A 19309-nucleotide genomic window follows, 5' to 3' on the forward strand; every position below is an offset into this window, starting at 1 on the left:
AGATGTAAAATCTCAGAGAGTTGCACATATATAAAAATGGTCCAAAATAAGCTCTAAGGCAGATCTCAAACATGCATGCACGGATCCGAATCGAGAGTCAAAGAAAAAGTCATTTTAGGAGACTTTCGGTTCCGATCCGGGTTTAAACTGAAAATTTGTCGAGTTGATCATGATGAAACATGTTCTTACATTATTTACAAAGTTATTTTGATGATCAAACAGGTTGCATGTGATCTATACTGTTAATTATGCTAAATTTTGCAAAAACCCATTCTGTTGACTTTTTAAGAAACGCTTTGACTCGACAATCATCATGCTTAGAGTGGGAATCTGAAAATACCCTTTTAAGGGTTTGTTACCCACATAAATACCTACTTGTAGGTACTTTCAATTCGAGAAATGACTGAGCGGATTTTAATTAATCGCAAAGTCAAATTTAAATTACGACGGATTGACTAATAGCTAATTAACTAAGCTAAAACGAAATCGAAAGGGTTATAAACACTTACAAGAGTCCTAATTGCAATTTGAGATCACTAGAAGGCCTGAGGTTGCTTAGAGAGCTTCAGAATTTACAATGCAAGTGGAGTAACAAGTGAACTCATCACCTATTTATACTTTTCGGGACTTCGTATGATCACGACGAGTGTCGGGGACATGAAATCAGATTAGGACAGGTGTTAAACCACCTTTCAAAACCTGTGGGCAGCCCCTAGAATCAAGTTGATGGTATTAGAAACCAGTTTGTATGTGAAGACAGCTGGAAACAGGCTGTTATCTGCTGTTTGCAGGTCTGATCAGGCCATGCGGCCCGCGTAGAGGGCACAGCAGACTCATGCGGCCCGCCTGACAGGTCTGGTCTGCACAAAACAGTTTCAAAATCGACAGGATTGGTCCCTGTCAGCTTATACAGCTATTTTAAGCACGTTCAAGGCCCGTTAACCTCGTATAAAGGCCCCACTATGATGTTTAAACTTAGGGGACATAAAACACGTTCAAAAACATGTCGGATGTCGGTTCGTTTGGCCGTACGGTCACATTATGCGTCGAATTACGACGAAACACGGACGGGCGCTAAAAACGAACCAAACGACGCGACGAAAGGAAATTTATCATGGCGATCACTAAAATAAAATATTTTAGTGCTTACATAAATTTTTGGGTGTCCGGGGATATTCAGAATGCGAGATATGCGCAAAAGTGCAAACTTGTGCACTTTTTGACACTTTTAGTCCCTGTATGACCTTAAAGTTTATTTTTGCGCACCAAACACCTCTAAGCCTGAATATCAGCTATAGAAATGATAATTAGGGCATGTTTAACTCATGGACACTTCCGGGAAGGTCCGTTACCATGCGAATCGACATACTTTTACAGTTTGACGCAATTAGTCCTTAAATTGCGCAAAGTAGCGCGAAATGCCGTTTAATGTTATTCAAGCCTTCCATGACCCATATTCATCCTTACCAAGCATATACTTAAATATTAATACGCTCTCGCTCGCTTGGATGGTCACCGAAAGGCATAGATTCAAAAGTTGACGCTTTAGGCCCCTCTATTGCGCAAACTTGCGCATTACAACATCTAATAGCATTTAAGCCTCATCTAATCCATATTAGACATTCTTGAAAGTATTATTAAACATCACGATGCTTCGGGTTCGCTAAAAGGTCATTCAGAGGTATAATTAAACATATTGACACTTTTAGCCCCTCTAACTTGCAAAGTTGCGCGTAACTTTACTAATAGGTATAAAAACCTTAGATGGCCATTATTTGGCATTCCCGAGAGTATAATTAAATATTATTAAGCTCTCGGTTTGTTAGAAGGTCACTCAGAGGTAAGAATCCTGTTGACGCTTTTAATCCCTTTATTGCGCAAACTTTCAATTAATTACGCAAACGACTACACTTATTCATCAAGTGGCACATTTGCGAATATAAACATTGTGAGAGGTTATTTAGAAACTTATTTTAGGTATGCTAACCCTTCCAGTCCTTTTATTATCAAAGTTTTCGATTTTTCGAAAAATTAGTCCCTTAAATTCAACATTGGACTTTATTAGGGTTTATTACACGTGTCAATATATCATTGGACGTGATTTTACGAGGTGTTACACCCGAACAAACTCCCACAATTCATTTAATTTATTAATATTATATACACATGTAATATATATAAATACATACATATATATGTAATATTAATAAATTATTCATATAGAATTTTGCATAGGATCTTATACACATTTATTTAACAAATTTTATTTCCCATTTTTTTAAATTACAGATCTAAGTATAGTTCGATAGATTTGTTAAATTGGTGTAATTTTGACTTCCTGTAGTATTGGTTCCGATCTGAACCATTAAGATTTCAACATACTCTGAATGACAATTGTGACTTGTATACCCCTCAATCCTAAAAAAACACATATCTCCTTCTTCATCATATTTCAGCCGACTGCCGCTGCACCTTCTCCACTCTAGACGCCACACCCTTAAACCCGCCAGCGACCAACCTTCTTGTTACGGGCGCCGGCCAAGCTTCTAGATCTGTTCGGCGACCAACATCTCGTTCCAGCCGACCTCAATCACCCAGCGTCTTCGCCGCCGCTGCTGTTTGTAGCAAAACTGATAAAATAAATATTAAATCAATAACGTAGCAAAATCCATAGCGAAACTGTTGGTGCATATTTGTGACAACAACTTTTAGATTTGGTCTTTGGATATCTTGTAATTCATAAAATGATAATAGTTAGCGGGTTTAGCTTTGTATTAGTTAATAAAGAGTGATTGGGCCAAACCAAACCCTCATTGGGGGAATGGTAGGCGAATTGGGCCTATCCAATTTGCAGCCTATAGCTTAGCCCATTTTGCAAGCTTGTCCTATATAAACAAATTTTTGCATTAGGGTTTAGGCTAATCACCTTAAGCATTTTTAGAGAGAGAATTGGTAATAGCAAGTGGCTTGGACGAATTTGGTGATCTTGATTGATTGTAATCGTTTGATAGATAATCAATAAAGATCGGGTTTATTGTGATCTCTGTTTCTACTCGTTTATGTTAAAATCTGATCTAGAGGATTCCGCACTCTAGGTTGGATCGACGATTCTGTGAAGATCCACACGGATTAGGGGACCTACAATTGGTATCAGAGCGTTAGGCTCTTGATTGGCTTGGTTCAGAATCGTTTCTGTAGAAAATTGGGTTTTTGGACGTGTTTTGACGGCTGTTTGCGAAGTTTGGAGGCTGTTTTGCTGGGTATTTCGTATAGAAATAAGGCATCTCGGATAAACAACAAGCATTTCGGATCAGAAAACTTGCACCACCAACTGGGCGACATAGTGCCCATGAAAAAGACGTAAACATGGTGTCAAATATGAGTGTTTTAACAAAGATAGTTTTTATGTAATTTCATACTAAGTTACAATTCCACATATAAATTCTAAATCCAATCCGTCGTACTTACACGTCTTGTTTATCCTTGTAGGATAACTCAGCATTCATAAACTCTTAAACACATCAACTCACTTATGTGCAATATCTACGCAAACCGTGAGTTTACATGATCTCATTTTACATTTTATACACTCTTGGGTGCAATATGTACAACCTTATCAAAATCACAATCACAATATTAATCACATTATTCAAATCGATCAATCCGTTATTAAATGCTTAATCGATATGGTCACGATACCTACATGCTAGAAGCCTTTCTTGCACAATATTTGTCATTAATATCATGAGCCACAACTCATCACCGTCGCCACCACCCACCACCGACGCCCACCGTCGTCGCCACCCACCAGTCGCCGCCACCTGCCACCACCGCCACCCGCCTCCACCCAACGCTGCGCCACCCGCATCTGCCACCACTAACCACAACTGCCACCGCCTACCCGCCACCATTGCCACCCACTGCCGCCTCCGTCGTCACCAACCACTACCGACAACCACCATTGTAGCCGCCACCCACCCTTGTCCACCACCACCCACCACTGCCACCTATCACCACCCACAATCACCGCCATCGACCACCACCCACCACCCACACTCATCGCCGATTTTAATCCTTCGTCTTTTATTGCCTACTAAATAATACACGGTAATAATTCATTCTATTCCACATGGTAACCAAAGAAGAAATTGAATGAGAATGATCCATTCCATTACCTTGTACATTTTATTATGTCGTCGATTCCATTTCCTCGTCCATTCTATCATCGCATACCAAATAGACCTTTAGTGTTAAATTTTTTATTAGGTTGATTGAGATAGTAAGTATAAATATAATTGTATACAATGGGCAAAACCCAATAGAGTGATTTATATAAAATTATAAACTATAAATATAATTGTACTGTGTGTATATAATAAACTAATAAAAAATTCTAGCCGAGCAATCTTTTGCTATTGCTTGGATCGTTTACAAACCGAACGAGCGACAAGCAGCGAGCGATTTGGCCAGCCCTAAACTCAATATAGATTATTAAAACACGCATGACACATTAAGACTCAAACTACAAATTAGATATAAACTTTTTTTTTATTTTGCTAAAACTATATAAAGTTTATTCATTAAACTATATAGATGTGTAACCAAGTTTTTATTCTTTCTAAGAACTAAAACAATGATTTTTTATTTCTAGACATATGTTCTTGTTGTTATCATAATTTGCCTATTGTTACTTGTCAAAAAAAAATATTTGTATATCGTTATAAAAGAAATATACATATTTATTTAAAGTAAATTTTCAAAATTGCCGCTACATAATTCCACTCCCTCCTTATCTCCCCGCCTATATTTTCCCTTTCAAAACGCACGTCTCTCCCTTCCCTTATAATTCTCCATGGTGGTTGTTCCATCACTTTACCTAAAACTCCTATGATTACTCAGAAGAGAATAGATAATGGTTTTGATTATCTGACCATTTCAAAAATTCATCCCCAAAACTGACTCATTCAAAATGTACTGCTACTTGCATGGCGTGTCGGGGTACGTGATCCTTTCATTTTTTTAATCTTGGTTCATAGTTAATCATCATTACCATTGATTAGTGTTTATTTAAATCCCAAGTGGACGTTGTATTAATTAGGTACAAATCTCATTCAATTATGTTTTGTTCTCTCTCTAGTTTTTGCTTTGTAGAAGATGGCCTTGAGGTTTTTGATGGTTCTGAATGCTTCACATGCTTACAACTACTCAGGTACAGGTAAAGTTTCTCCAAGATAGAGTTAGATTTATAGATTATTAATTAATTTTTAGAGTTTGGTTGGGTCCATTGAAGATTTTATTTCGAAACTAGTGCTCGTACCAACTTATATATCATGTTTTGATGTAAAAATTCAAGTCTTTCACATACGGTGAAAGCTTTCAAACTTCTACATAATAGTGATATATGAACACAATTTAAAAATAAGTTAGATGCTTTACAATTTTTTTTTTCATTGATAACCAAACACCTAATTTTTTTTTTCAGTTTCATGCCTTGCATCTCACAATTTATGTGTTCCACCTTCATCAAGATTCAAGCTTAAAACACACACATTGAACATTATGATAAGAACACTAAAGTTGGGAAACGTATGCTAAAAGTCTTCATAAATCCTGCCAGCAAATACGGTATACCTTTACATTTCTTTGTTTATGCTTTATGTTCTTAGTAATTAGTTGTTATGAGCCTAACATGTATATGCTTGGACTTATAATTTGGTTTGAATCATTTGATCAGAAAAGATGGCAATCAAGGTTTAGTAGTGATGAAGATCAAGAGAAACGATGTTGTTTATCTACATTCATTGTGTTGCATCAATACGGAGTTGTGTTCTTCATGGGATGGAGTAGTGTTTTCTTCATTTGGGGTATAGAAAGTTAGGAAACTACATTCATTTGTGGTTGGATAGTTTGTACAATTTTATTGTAATATATTTTATGATTTTTTTTTTAAATTTGTAGATACTTCGGTTCTATTTGTGGTTGTAACTCTTTATGTAGCAAATTTTCATAGCAAATCCCTAGCATATATGTAGCAAATTTCATTGCTAAATTGCAACAAATTTGTGGCAAAAAATAGTAGCAAAGTCGTAGCAAATTGTCATCGTCAAAGCGTAGCTAGCATCCATGTCGAAAAAAGCTCCGTAGCTAATAATCCGTAGCCAAAACATGGTAGTAAAGTTCCGTAACTAAAAAACCGTAGCTAAAATCCATAGCAAAAAAACTCCGTAGCTAATAATCCGGAGCAAAAAAATGGTAGCAAAGTTCCGTAGCTAAAAAACCATAGCAAACTTTTTCGTAGCGAATCTGTAACTAAAATAGTGATGTTACTTTTTGTAGCTAAACTCGTCGCAAATATAATTTTCGTAGCGAAAGTTCGTAGCAAGTAAATTCGCGACGAGACTTGTAGTTACGGACTAAATCCGTGGCAAATCCGTAGCAAAATGGGTGTTAGCTACGGATTGCTACAGATTTGACCGTAGCAAATACCTATTTTTGTAGTAGTACGTCTAAGCGTCATTCAATGCATTTACGTCTGTTTTTTGTTTGGCATAACGGTTCCGCTGCATTATTATATTATATTATATTAATTTATAACTTTTCTATGTTTAATGGTGTTGTATGTTATGTTTAGGGTGTTTTTGATAACAAAATGGATTTATTATTTTTAACCAAAAATTTTTCATCTTTTTCAATTTAACCTCACAACTTTTTATTTTTAACATTTAACTCAAAACCTTTCATCTTTTTGCAATTTAACCTCACAATTTTTTTACTTTCAACTTTGTTCCCCAATACTTTATATCCTTTGCAAATTTTTCTTTTATGTTTCATTCTAAATTTTCCGAGTTAATACGGTGCAACGTGCGTTTCTGGTTCAACGTTTTTAAGTTTTGTTCTAAATTTTGCGAGCTAGCACGACACAATATGCGTGCGTGGCTAAACGTCTTTATGTCTATTTTTTCTTGTTTGACAAGTTAATCGCAACGCGTGAGTCTTAGATAGACTTAGTTAACACGCCAACCAATGGGGTGGTGGTCCATTGGAAAGGCAAAGCCTTTAAAACACCTAGGTTGGGAAGAGGAAGGTCTTGGGTTCAAGTCGCACAGACGACAGAAGATTAAAGAAATTAGCCTTTCGAAAAGAAAAAAAAATTAATACGCCATGACTTCATTGTCATTGGTTACTAGCAGTGGAGTGGCATGGGTGTTATTTGGTAGGGTTTTACGCCCCCGACACGACATGAGGGGGCTTAATACTAGTTCTAGTAAAAAAAAATAGAACTTTAAAAAAAGTAATAAACATTTTTTTGTTGTTAAAAACTTGCCATAGTAAATTTTTTGTTGTTAAAAACTTGCCATAGTAAATCATATAGAAAGGAGAACATTAAAACAGAAAAAAAGGGTTGATACTCTTGCCTGTCTCCTTTTTATATGATACTTCATATCATCCACTTTTTGTATAATATATTTGATTTCCATGTATATAAACAAAGGTGGCATTAAGCGTAGGTTAACAGTGAGTTAAAATCATAATGCCTCCCCAACTTCCTGTCATAACCTTCGACGTAGAAGCCCTAAACCCTAGCAACCCAGCCTGGTTATCTACATCCCATGTTGTTAGGCGAGCCCTTGAAGAATACGGTTGTTTTGTCCTATCTACCAAGAAAATACCTTGGGATCTTCGTGAGACCATGTTCGAGCTCTCAAAAGACCTGTTTCTTCTTCCCATCGAAACAAAGACTAAGAACTGTTCAAAGATCCTCGGCTTCGGATATGGAAACTACTCGTCCCTGCCTCTTTTCGAAAGCTTCGGTATTGAGGATGGCGCTACGCTGGAAGCTACTCGAAGCTTCACCCATCTCCTCTTTCCTTCTGGGAACGACGCTTTCTGGTAATCATAACTTCTATATCAGCTGCTATGTAGGGAAAATTGGTATAAAAACAAGGAAAGATCATAAAACCAGCCTTTTGATCATCCAAAATACCAATATAAAGTTGAAGTAATAAAAATGTGACAATTTTCACCATTAAAGTTGAAGTAATAAAAAATGTGACAATTTTCACCATGATAGCCCTTTTATACCAATTGCCTAATTATAATGTGGCACGTGTACCTATAGCAAATTAACCATTGTTGTTTTAAAGGTTACTTGTATATGTGTAATCACAAATTATAATAACAAAAATTATAGTTGATACTTTTTTTAAGTGACTAGCATTTAATTATACTCTTGACGTAACAGTTTTTTATACCTTATTTAAATTAATAATAAATAAAATTCATATAATTTTTTAAAATCCTTTTCAACAACAACAACAACAACCATACCCAGTAAATCCAACAAATAGCAATGCTACTCATAGGGTCTGGGGAAGGTGGGATATAGACAAACCTTGCCTCTATCCCTAGGGATAGAGAGACTGCTTTCAGAAGAGACCCCCGGCTCCAAAACGAATAGCAAACCAACATATCAAGTCAAAGAATATAGAAAAAAGAAGTCACCTACACCAAGCTAGTGATCAGATTGACACAGTATAATGTAAATCGTGTATAATAGCAGAGAACATCATTCGGGCATGTACACAAGAAGTCAGTCACCGGTTAAGTCACTTAAAGAATAAGAAAAACTTACGTCCCTAAAATACACCTTAAGATCTTCCTGCAATATCCTCTAGAAGTCCTTAACCCTAATCCTACGCCTTCACGAAGTCCTATCTTGGACCATGTCCTCAGAAAGATGCAACTCTAGTAAGTCATGCCTAATCTGCTCTTCCCATGTCAGTTTGGGTCGGCCTCTTCCTCTCCTCCCTTCCACAGTAAGAGTTTCCACTACTTTAACTGGTGCTGTCGTTTGCCTCCGCTTCACATGCCAAAACCATCTCAATCTTCCCTCCTTTTCAAACATTTGTTAATATATGTTTGATTTGTTTAATAAAAAATGTTTACCCTTTCTTTAATAAAACCTTTTACAACAAAAAAAGAACTAGACTTTATTTTATGATCATAATTAGTAGTAGCATAAACAATCGAGCCACTAATAAGCTAGGCACTGATCAAGATGGAGTCGAAGAAACTAGAATTGGTGTATTGTATGTATAAACAAAAAGAAGTAAACTAAACTATGATATATATACTTATTTTTAACAGCGTACACTTAGGATGTCGCTAAGCAGAGGTTAGTAGTTATTATGTTAGTATCATCAAGTTAGTATTAAAATTCCTTCTTGCTTGAATTTGAACCCAGGACCCCTAAGAGAACCAAAACTTCTCACCTCCGCACTGAACACTAGGCCAAGAAATCATTGATAAAAATGTGTGAATACTTTGCAACAATTTTTTTGAACAAGAAATTTTTCCACCTAAAATACACAAACATTGCACTTGCAAAGATTTGATCTTACCATCACACATTTGTGAGGGAATATACCATACTACTAGACCATAATTAGATCATGGGTATGATACGCATTAGGGGTGTGCAGAATTCGTTTCGAATTCGAAAAATTCAAAATTCGTTTAAATTCGATTCGATTATGAAGAATTCGTTTCGATTATAAGAAGGGTAAATTACACATTTCGTCCTTTATGTTTGTAACAGATTGCAACGGATAGCTTTTAACTTCATTAATTACAGTTACAATCTTTTATTTGCGAAACCCGCTACACTCTGCGCCCTTTAGCACTAACCAAATTAAAATTTTCAGTTAAGTTTATTCACTTAAGGGTATTTTGGTCAATGCATGCTTTTATTTAAATATATGTTTAATAGATAAAAAAATTTGCATCTACTCTCCATCTTCCCCAATTTCCTAACCTAAAACCCTAATCACCACCACATCATGTTGCCACCACTTTTTTTTTTTTTTTTTTTTTTTTTTTGCCATTTATGCTCTGTGAATTGTGATATGTTGTCTTATTGCAATTTTAAGGGTAGGAGAGGGGTAATAAAGGAATATTAAATATTCTTTGAATTGTCTGTATGGTTAACTTTTAATAATTGAATCTGTAATTGGAGCTTTGATCAATGTTACAAAAGAATCGTTTAAATCGACAAACATATTATTGGGATTTCAATGGCGCCAGGTGGCATCTCACCCAAAATCTTTGAAGTATGATGTGGCAACAGCAAAAAGCGATAAAAATCTTACACGAATTTGCAGCTGGAAAACATGGAATGCAATCAAGAAGTGCAGGAAGATGATGGTGGCGGCAGGATGTGGTGGTGGTGGCGGTAGGATGAGGTGGTGGTTTGGGTTTTAGGTTAGAAAATTGGGGAAGATGAAGAGTAGATGCATTTTTCTTTTTGTTTTATCTATTAAAAATTTAAATAAAACATGAATTGACCAAAATACCCTTAAGCAAATAAACTTAACTGAAAATTTTAATCTGATTAGTGCTAAAGAATGTAGAGTGTAACGGGTTTTACAAATAAAGGATTGTAACTGTAATTATTGAAGTTAAAAGGTACCCGTTGCAATCCGGTACAAACATAAAGGACGAAATGTGTAATTTATAATTTCAAATTCGATTCGAAATTCGAATAAAAATTATACATTTTTATTTATTATTTTTATATATAATACGTATATAACTTTTATTAGACTATACTATAAATTATTTTCAAATTTTTTTCCGAGTATTAAAATTACCCATTACCAAACCCACTATATGGCACATTACTAAAACCTAAGTAACAAATGTATCAATAGATTTATAAACGTAAAAATATTAACTTGTAATGTGGAGTGGTTATTCCCGACTTCTCGTTTTGAATTTTAGACTTGTGGTACTTTATTTAGAACTTTTTAAGATGATATCGTGCTTTATGGCTGCTTTAAAATTTATGTTTCATTTTGAAAGTTTTTTACATGTTTTTAAATAATCTGAATTAAATTGAATTCATTCGAATTCGAATTTTTAATCGAATACGAATTGGGTTTTTTATTCGAATACGAATTCGAATCGAATTCGGTAGGTTTTAATCGAATTCGAATCGAATACGAATTCAAGGAAAAATAAAAATTATTCGAATAATTCGAAAATTCGATATTCGATTCGATGAACACCCCTCGAGTTTTCCGCAGCTTATAAGTGGCTAACGGGGGATCTACTTGACTTGGTGCGCACCTTCATTAATATAGTACATTAAAGGAAGTTTTTTTTTTTTTTTTTTTTTTGTATATGAATACTTCCAACGTTTTATATAACAAAGGGTAAACATTATTAATAACCAAATAGACTATTTATTACACGTTTAAAAGGGACTCTATAAAAACATGATTTTTATCTATTAATAACTAGGTTATAACCCCGTGTATTACACGGGTTGAATAAATAAATTTCATATAGTAAATAATAAAATAATATATCTTTAAAAACCTCATTTATTGCACGGGTTGAATAAATATATTTTTATTTATTAAATAATTAAAAGTTATATCTATAAGAACAATATTGTATGAGTTGAATAAATGTAATTTTATCTTTAAAACCACGTGTATTACACGGGTTGAATAAATAAATTTTATATACTAAATAATAAAACAATATATCTTTAAAAACCCTATTTATTGCACGGGTTGAATAAATGTAATTTTATATACCGAATAAGAAAAAAATACATTTAAAAAAATATGCGTACTACACGGTTTGAATAAAAGTAATTTTCTGTACTAAATAATAAAAATATTATATATATCCTTAAAAAACCCCGTGATATTGTATGAATTGAATAAATCTAATTTTATACATCAAATAATAAAAAATTATATCTTAAAAAACCTCATGTATTACATGGGTCGAGTAAATGTAATTTTGTATAGTGAAAATAAAAATATTTTTTATATTAACACAAAGTTTGGGTTTCGTGATAAAAATAGATTATTCTGTTTTTGCAAAATTTGTTAACGAAGTCTCAATACATCTAACCCTTTATTTAAAACTCCGTAAATGTATAAATGATATATAATATTAGTTAATTTTATTTTAAGTTTCGTAAAATCTATTTGATAACAAACTAAACAAAATGTTCAAATTTATAGTTAATATCAAATTAGATAATTAACTTTGAATTTGAAGTAAATAGATAAATATAAAAGTAATAATTAATTCAAATAAATAATATTATAAATCAGAAGAAGATTAAACTAAATAATAATTATCTATAAGATATCAAACTAAATAATATTTAGTAGGAGCTTTATCTATGATTAATTAGAAAAGATTAAACTAAAATAATAATTATCTATAAGAGATGACCTAATATGATGAGAAGTGTCCATAAAGTGGTTTCTTTTATTATATAGTAAATATTTATACAAAAAATACTATATCGACAACATAACAACTAGGAAATTTAAGAAACTATTTATATTATTTTTACATATTTATTAGTAAATATAATATATAAAAGGTGTATAAATCTTGAAAAACTAAATATTTAATTTTGTATAGCATATGTGACACGTTATAGTTAGACAATTGGTTTTTTTCTGGTTAAACTTTTGTGAAAGCAAAAGACCAAAATTTATATTGGATAGTGATTAATTTGATTTCTTGATCATACACAGCAAAACCGCATTTGAGTACATGACTCTGCTATCCGAAATCATTCATTGTGTTATGAGAATGGTCTTCGATAGCTACGGGATCGAAGACAAGCAATTTGAGGGCTCGTTGTTCTATTTAGCAAAATTCATGAAGTATCGTGCACCCGTTCAAGGCGAAGGCCCAATAGCTCTTCCTCCTCATTCATACAAAAGTTTCTTGGGTGTTTTAGATGACAACGGTGTCAAAGGGTTCGAGGTCAAGACGAGAAATGGAGAGTGGATCAATCACGAGCCATCCCATTGCACCTTTGTAGTTGTAGCCGGAGAACCACTTATGTTAATATCTCACCTTCTATAATTAAGTGATAACTAAAGCAACCATTGTATGTCATGCAAGTCTGCCCTTTTTAAAAGTTAAAGATCACGAGAACAATAGTTGTGCATGTCTTATTGTCATGAGTAAAAAACTTAGTATATATGATTAAGTAACTTTATAACTATGATACGACCATCTTCAACCTTACATGTGGATAGAATTGGTGGGGTGACCGATCGTCTGGTGTGTGGGTGGGTGGGGGCGTCAGGAGGGGGGGGGGGGGGGGATGGGAGATTTGTGGATAAGGGAGTCACCCGTGAAGGTTTGTGAAAGGGGAAGGAGTGAAGGTTTGTGAGAGGGGAAGGAAAGAGGTAGGAGAAAGATGGCGTTCATCAGTTATCTACAAGACAGATACGGCATGCGCCCACGAGCCTTGACGTCGGCGATGATCTGACGCCCCACTATGTAATTACATAAAGTGATCGATTAGTCATTATAATCGAGTGTGTATTCTTTTAAATTTTATAAACAATTGAGCTATTGGTTTTATTTAGAAAAAACCATAATGTAATGGTAATATGCATTTTTAAAATCAAATAAACCAAACTAAAAATTTTAAAGTATATCTTTAATAACCTTTAGACCGTATGGTGTTTGACATGACCCTTTTCATTCTATATGTTGAAAATAGAATACAAACTAAACCAACAAATATTTTGAGGAAAGAGTTGATATTCACCAAGTTCGTATTTTATTTATTTTTTATTTTTATAACGGCTGAAATTCACTGCATTAGATCCATTATTACACACATGGTCAGAACTAATATTGATTGTGTAAATCAGGCCTGGAGCAACGGGAGGATATATGCTCCAGTGCATCAAGAAGCGATGAGAACTTCAGCAAAAGGAGTGGTTAGGTATTCGACAGGGCTATTTTCGTTCATGAAGGAGATAGTGGAAGTTCCTGAGAAATTTGTTGATGATGAATATCAGTTGCGATTCAGGCCTTTTAATAACATGGATTTTTTAGAGTATGTAAACACGGAGGAGGGGAAGGCGTCTAAATACGCCATTGAATCCTACTGTGGGGTCACAACTGTCGCTTCCATTGACAGTTGATTGTGTGCGCTGGTTCTAATTGACTTGTTGTTTATGTTGCAAGTACATATGTATGTAGTTTGTATAGGTGTTGTGATTATATTGCTTGATAAAATCTTATATTATAAATAAAAAGAGATGTAACATACTATGATGTAGAATTATTATGTCATAATATCATAGGAGCTGCAAATTTTTCTTAGGATCACAAAATTTTGAGGTATTTATGTCTATTATAACTCGAAGTCGAGTAGGTCAGACTCAAAAAAATAATTAACACACGAGCACAAACTTTTAGTGTAACAATCCCGCTTTTAGGGCAATTTTTTAATTTTATTTTTTATAATTTACAAAAATAAACCAATAACCCCAAACCACCGTTGTGGGCGGCGTCGTCGGCTTTGTAGTAGAACCCAAGCTTCCGGAAATCGGTTTTGGTCTCTGGTCTCTAAGCATCATGAACTTTAATTACTTTGATGAACTCTGGTCTACGAGCTTGATTAGCATCTATTAGTTTGATGAATATTGTAGAACTTTGAGAAGTAAGATTTGAGGAACAGGAAAGCTAGATCTTTCTTTCTCTCTGTTCTCTATGTGTGTTGTGGAAAATGAAAAGCAACATCAGCCCATATGGAAAATTGTATATAAATTACCTAAATGCCCTCAATTACTATTCACAAAGTTCTATTATTAATAGATAGTGAACTTTAATTACTTTGATGAACTCTGGTCCCGAGCTTGATTAGCCTTCATTAGTTTGATGAATATTGTAGAACTTTGAGAAGTAAGATTTGAGGAACCAGGAAAGTCAGATCTTTCTTTCTCTTTATTCTCTATGTGTGTTGTGAAAAATGAAAAGCACTATCAGCCCATATGAAAAATTGTATATAAATTAACTAAATGCCCTCAATTACTATTCAAAAAGTTCTATTATTAATAGATAATAGATAATAGATAATAGATAATAGATAATAGATAATTGTTATTTGATTTCTTATGTTATTATTTAGTCCGAAAACAAACTAAGACAATACGGATTACAAATTAGGGGCCATTAGGCCGAGCCATAATTATATGGGCACGACCCATATCATCAAACCCCACAAAACTTATTTAATTAATTATCTGAAAACCAATGCATAATCAATTCACATAAGTAGAGGTTCACGGATCGGTTTGGTTTGGTTAACCAGTTATACGAATTAATTTAACTTTTTGATTTTAACCGGTTAATCCTTTAATCGACTATTTTTTAACTGGTCCAATTAATTTCTTTTACTAGTTCAGTTAATAACCGGGTTTTTTTTTTTTTTGCCTTTTTTGAATTTTTTGGTTAACAGGTCTACTGGTTAAAAAACCGATTAATAACCTGTTCCTATACTAAATATGTATAACCAATTACTAACCAACAGTTAGAATTAACCACTAACTGTTAATGTTATACCGGTTAACAACTGATTCCGGTTAAATTAACTGGAATTTTTTGCCCACCTCTACACATAAGTATATAAATACCTAATCACCACATGTATGCATCATCCATACAAAATAATCTCATTACAGTGTATACATTTATTTGTAAGTGGAAACAATTATCTATTTATTTATTTACTTGGTTTTTAATGCATTTAAATGCTTCAAGGTTTAAGACATGATGTAGGATGCGGTAGTTTCACTAGTTTTTTTGTTTGTTTTCGGAACAGCTAACATAAATAATTTATGTCTGGAATAGACGACAAGTGTTTTTATTAAAAAAACATTGAAATACATATTTTGGAGGAAAACTGTAGGGTTAAAAAAATCTTAAAAACACAACCATTTTTTTTTTTTTTTTTGCAATATTCCCATTCTCCAAAAATATTTTTTTTAAATTATTATTTTTAATTAAAGTAACGGTGAGATGTGGCAGCCATGAATTCTTGAAGCAAGTGTGTCCATGCATGCCGTGAACCAAAGAATACCGGCGCGGTGTTCCACGCGTGAAAATGGTTCTAGCTTAGCTTTACGCGTGGTTGGGAAGTGGTGTGCCGAAATATTTGTAAGTTAATATGTGCTAACACGGAAATACTCTTTATGGTACCTCTCTTTACCTGATGGAACCTTGTGCGGTATGTGTTGTGAGCTTGGTATAGATAATTTTATATATTTGTCGAAACACCCAATGAAACACGAGTTTACATGTAATTAGTTAGGATAAGCCAAGGGATTTTCAAAACATGTATATGGTGAGACCTGCTTGTCACGTAGCCGGGTATAAGTTATTAATCTATTTGTATTGCCATGTGTAGCCTAAATTATATCCTTAGAAAAATCAAATAATTTTTCTAATACTAATATGATACATTTTCTGTCTCCTCTATATCTATTAAAAACACAGCAGTTTTCTATTTTTTACAAATAATTGTTTAATCATAATAGATTTGATTGTTTCCTTTATATGCTAAGATGGGTAGGACTACCACACAAGGCCTGTGATTTTGAGAGACACACGTTTTTAAAAAAATCTGATATATATATATATATATCCGCTAGAATGAGAACCACCTCGAGTTGTAAGAACTGCGAGAACCACACCGTACGGGGCGAGGTGGACCAAAATTTTTTTTTCAAAAACGTAGATGCATGTATTATAAACACATTCGTAAAAAAAATTTAAAAATGCCGTGCGTGTAGTTTTTTACACCACAAGTTTGTGGTTTACGAGTTCCGTAAATTTACGGAACTCGTAAACCACAAACTTGTGGTGTAAAAAACTACACACACGGCCTTTTTTAAAATATTTTTTTTACGAATGTGTTTATAATACATGCATCTACGTTTTTGAAAAAAAAATTGGTCCATTTCGCCCCGGATCAAGTAGTTCTCGCGGTTCTTACAACTCGAGGTGGTTCTCATTCTAGCGGATATATATATATATATATATATATATATATATATATATATATATATATATATATATATATATATATATATATATATATATATATAGGCTAATTATAAGGAGAAAACCACTCCAGTTGACTAAACCCTGAAAACTCACACATGTGGCTAGGATTGATCCACGTTTGAATTTAGATTGAGAGGAGGCAAGGGCATAACCGTCATTTTCTTTCTTTACCTTTTGAGATTTTTGTGATCCTTTTCATGTGTAAGTCTGCACACACAGACTTTTCAACATTGCTTCTTCTTGTCATGCTTTTCATTAAATACATTTGTACTTGTGTATCTCTCACATGTTTCTAATATCTTCTCTTTTTGTTCTATTTAGATATTCATGGATCTAATCTCACATCTCATTTATTTCGAACCAGAGAGTGCAGTGAAAGAAAGAAACCATACTCACCATTGAAGAGTATTTGCATTTAACATGGCTGATTCGAACAGCCAACACCCTCGGACCGTTGCCGGTGGTACGGAGACACTCAATGATCATCCTGGTTCACCCTTAAATGTTGCTCCACATAATCTTTCACCTGTTTTCGCATTTAATGAAGATGAAGATGCATTGTTTGAGAGTAGGGTTGTTGAAGATCCTGAACCTATTTCTTCAGAGTTTCCAGGTGAGTGTTTTTTTTTTCTGTTTTATTAAATGTACAGCTTTAAATGCATACGAGTACTTTTGTAAATTAAGGATTTCTTGTTTAGTTTTTCATTGGATTGTTCTTGATTCATTTTCTTTGTTTTTTATTTTTTATATGTAGCATCAGTTCTGAATCAAAATGGCACAAATGATGATGAAGATGGTGTTCAGAATTGTACTTTTACACAGTTCCATACAACATCAGATTCAGATCTGGTTCAAGTGGTGGAGGTGACGGTGGTTCCTCCTGCCGGAAAACCACTTAGTAGCTACTTGGCGGTGGTGGTCCATGGTTAGTTACTTGAATTCTCGTTTCCATTTTTCAGGTCTCGATTTATTTTTGGAGATGGTGTTTTTTTTCCTAGTTTTTTCCTTTCTTAAATCGGCCTTAGATCTAGTGTTTTTAACAGTTAAATTTGTTGATTTTTGTAGAGTGACGTGAAGCATGGTGTGGTTCATATGACGGTTCGATGTTTCAGATTACGAGGTCGATGTTGAACAACTGGTTAAGATCTGAAGCATTTAGTTCTTGTTTTCTGGATATGTTGTTTTTTATTACTGATTTTTTCATTTTTTTGTGTAAAATTTGTTTTCAGATCTGAACAAATGGAAAAAAATTAATTTAAGTTCTTATGTATTGGATTCTTGTTAATGAAGTTATATACATGTACATTTTTGATGTAACAATTTTCATAACAATTTTTTGCATCTTAGTTACGAAACTCCAAGATCTAGGCATTTTTTATGTAACACTATGTAACCGTGTGTTAGAAATGTAACAATCGAAGAAAAAATGCATGTTACATTTTTTTGTGTCACATAAAAATGCCAGATACATTTTTTTTTTGTGTTACATAAATAATGCCTGTTACATTTTTTGTAACAATCAAAGCAAAAAATGCCTGTTACATTTTTTTGTGTTATATAAAAAATGTAACAATCAAAACAAAAATGCATGTTACATTTTTTGTGTTACAGAAATAATGGTGGTGTAGTGATGTAAGTGATTCTGAAGATGCGGATCAAGATTCTTGCAAACATTGAATAAAAATGACTATATTACTTGTAATTATTTACATACTAGTGGGTAACCCGCGCGTTGCCGCGGAGTCGACAATAAGGGGCAGGAGCAAAATTCAAACCTTAAAAAGATATAAAATAAACATATATAAGTCAATATCATGATCTAGTGTTCTATGTTCTTGTCCCCAATCTGCCCTCCTCTAGTCGCCAATGCCGTAGCAGTCGGGATATTGCCATTAATGGCCCTCCTCACAAAAAAAAATTGACCTTTGGGACTGCGAGCTTATTGCATTTGAACTGTTGGCGTTGGATATTCGGCTGCCCACACACCTCCAAGTCGCTCCTCACCTGTTTGACAGAAAAATAAACAAACTTCCCTCTACTTTTCCACTTCCATCCAGTGCTACCAGAGTTGGAACCGTCAAAAATAGTGTGCTTATTTAAGTTAATCCAAGCCTAGATTACTGTGTGTGTGATTTCTACTTTCTAGCAGCAGATTGTTTTCCTCGAACTATCACATTCTACTCCAAACAACGCTACAAAATCACAAAAAACGTGTCAAAAATCATAAGGCAAGATGGTATTCATGGGTGCCCGCATAGATAAAATACAAAAACAATTCAAATTCCATATTTGAGTTAATCAACATTATAAACATAAAAATCATGAGAAAAGGTATTACCAATAAGTAATTTTGATTATTTTTTTTATCTATGGTGGGTCAAATGAGAACAAAGGTACT

At 33.8% G+C, this 19309-nt stretch overlaps 1 protein-coding gene and 2 long non-coding RNA genes across 3 annotated transcripts; all 3 read left to right on the plus strand.

Annotated features, from left to right (window-relative positions):
- Positions 1 to 4843: 4843 nt before the first annotated feature.
- On the plus strand, positions 4844 to 5951 carry LOC110882659. The gene is made up of 4 exons (XR_002560165.2): positions 4844 to 4998; positions 5152 to 5215; positions 5483 to 5625; positions 5735 to 5951. It is a non-coding gene; the product is annotated as an uncharacterized LOC110882659 (long non-coding RNA).
- Positions 5952 to 7531: 1580 nt separating this feature from the next.
- On the plus strand, positions 7532 to 13985 carry LOC118482702 (2-oxoglutarate-dependent dioxygenase AOP3-like). The gene is made up of 3 exons (XM_035978320.1): positions 7532 to 7890; positions 12570 to 12804; positions 13710 to 13985. The coding sequence occupies exons 1-3, from the start codon at positions 7532 to 7534 to the stop codon at positions 13983 to 13985; spliced, it is 870 nt and encodes a 289-aa protein (XP_035834213.1).
- Positions 13986 to 17435: 3450 nt separating this feature from the next.
- On the plus strand, positions 17436 to 18135 carry LOC110882657. The gene is made up of 3 exons (XR_002560163.1): positions 17436 to 17524; positions 17672 to 17836; positions 17977 to 18135. It is a non-coding gene; the product is annotated as an uncharacterized LOC110882657 (long non-coding RNA).
- Positions 18136 to 19309: the final 1174 nt, after the last annotated feature.

The sequence above is a fragment of the Helianthus annuus genome, chromosome 10 (genome assembly GCF_002127325.2).
Source record: "Helianthus annuus cultivar XRQ/B chromosome 10, HanXRQr2.0-SUNRISE, whole genome shotgun sequence".
NCBI lineage: Eukaryota > Viridiplantae > Streptophyta > Magnoliopsida > Asterales > Asteraceae > Helianthus > Helianthus annuus.